Source organism: Morone saxatilis, unplaced genomic scaffold, assembly GCF_004916995.1.
Source record: "Morone saxatilis isolate NCDOM2014 unplaced genomic scaffold, NCSU_SB_2.0 Contig15, whole genome shotgun sequence".
Taxonomy (NCBI): Eukaryota; Metazoa; Chordata; class Actinopteri; family Moronidae; genus Morone; species Morone saxatilis.
Window position 1 is genome coordinate 95,972 of NW_023339707.1, and position 2,184 is coordinate 98,155.

The 2,184-nt window shown below is 37.5% G+C and overlaps 2 protein-coding genes across 2 annotated transcripts in view; one reads left to right on the forward strand and one right to left on the reverse strand.

Moving 5' to 3' along the window:
• LOC118324844 (sodium-coupled neutral amino acid transporter 3-like) overlaps positions 1-2,184 on the reverse strand; it is a gene marked incomplete in the record, with an annotated part of 14,468 nt that overhangs the window by 8,717 nt on the left and 3,567 nt on the right.
• Positions 553-1,221, forward strand: LOC118324906 (sodium-coupled neutral amino acid transporter 3-like). The gene is made up of 3 exons (XM_035657411.1): positions 553-690; positions 804-873; positions 1,102-1,221. The coding sequence occupies exons 1-3, from the start codon at positions 632-634 to the stop codon at positions 1,219-1,221; spliced, it is 249 nt and encodes an 82-aa protein (XP_035513304.1). The 5' UTR covers positions 553-631.

Below are 2,184 nucleotides of genomic sequence, written 5' to 3' on the forward strand. Positions count from 1 at the left end.
CTTTTGATTTTCGTTTTTTTGACAAAACGAAAAAACGGCTTGTTTCTGGTTTCTGCTTGTGTCAATTATTCCCGGAAAACAGACTGATAAGACGTACCTTGTCCGGGGATCTGTAGAAGCCACGCCCATTTATGTCTAGGTGAAATTTCCACCATTTTGGATTTTCTATATCTGTTTGTTCACTACTAGTTCTCAACATAATGAGCAATCGTCACCAAATTTGGTACTGAACATCTCCAGAAAAAAGCTAATTACATATTTTTGAACTATGGGAGGAAATAATAAATAAATACAATTTATAAGTCAGAGTTGGAACAACCAACCTTACAATCCCTAGGGCCATGCTGCTAACTACCGTGACTAAAACAGCAGCAGTCTTTTATATTATCATTTATTATTTGTATCACAGTGTTTTTGGCTATACATGACCACAAAAAAGCAGCTGTTCACCAGTTTACACTTGATGATGATGTCAGTATTCTACAGTCAATATAAAATTATTAAATATGCAAATATTCTATGAGGTGGATTTAAGCTGTTTGTGTTTGTTTCTTCTTTTCAGATTTTACATTTCAAAATCTTTTCATTCTTTCCAAACTTCCATTATTCTGAAGAAATAGTTATCATAACCATGGAACTGCAGAAGCAATCTAATGGTAATCACCACCATGACATCACTGGGGAGGCAGGGTATGTTTCTTATTTTGTGTCGCCATGAATTCATGGTAAATCAAGTATGTTCATATCATGTTCAGTTGAAGGAGTGCAGTGGGTTTTTTGTTTGTTTGTTCTGGATATCACAGTGTCCCGCCAGAAGAAGAAAAGTTTCTGCAACACAAGAGTGATGGATCAAAGAGACCTCAGTTCACAGATGTGAGTATGAGAGACAGGTCATGCAGCCTGTTGGTGCTCTGTGTGTTCTGTTGATACAATGTATATTCGAAACAATGAACATTTATTTTTTTAATTGTGCAAGCTGTGTTTATTTTCATGTTGTTGGGTTGGGTGAATTGTAATGTAATTGTAATGTCACAATATGCAGCCTAACATAAAATCTTTGTTTTTGTGTCTTTGAAGTTAATATTCTTATGTCTTTTCCAGTTTGAGGGTAAAACCTCCTTTGGAATGTCTGTCTTCAACCTGAGCAACGCCATCATGGGCAGCGGCATTCTGGGTCTGTCATATGCCATGTCAAACACTGGCATCGTCCTTTTCCTGTGAGTACACGAATCAGAAGGTTGGCAGTTAATTTTCCCCTGCATGTGTCCAAGATACTGAACACCAAATTTTTACCGATGCTGTGCCATTGGTGTGGAGTGTGAATGAGAATTTGTTTCTGATCAGCAGTTGGCACCTTGCATGGCAGACTCTACTATGGTCAATGGTAAATGGACCTGTACTTGTGTAGTGTTCTTCATTCAAATACCGATTCATTTGATGTAAAAAAAAACATATATAATTATTTCACTATTCAATTAATTATTTCATGGTCCTGTGTTGCAGTGCTTCGTGAATTTATTTTATCTGTCAAACTCGCCCATCAAAGTTGGTAGGCGGATCCTAACGCCTGATGTTGATGATGGTTACCCTGCGCATCAAGTCAAGACTCAATTCAGATAATGGATTGATGCAGAGTTAGCGAACACATTCCAATACACTGGGTGGCCCTATTGGACTACTTCTTCTAAATTTGCAGTCACTCTATATCTTGGTCGGAAAGTGCGAAAATAACTAAAGAACTTCAATAGGTTCCTCTGCTTTACTCGCTACATGCTCTGGGTCAGCAGGTCCTGCTTCCACATCCTCTGCTAAGTCTAAAATGTCTCAGTCTAAAAAATGAAATAAAGTGTTTAACTTTAGAAAAATAAAGTGTAGCAGCAGCTTGAGTTTCCCTTTTTCTTTGTTAACTGTTTCATATCTTGATTAACAGTCTCAACAAATTATAATAAATGAATGTCAACACATCTTTACAATTGAACAGTTTTGCAGTTTCTCTTTCTTTCCCTCTTATATCTTACGCCCCCACTTTCTGTTGTTCAGTGAGAGAATTGAGCTCTAACCTCTCTCCCTTGTTGGGCAGTGAATGAATGGGTCAGGATACTGGTAGATTGATCATATTGGGATCTGAGACTGCTTATTTTCTGTGACCTTAGTTCAGACTTGAGTGGGTATGTTTGATGAAAA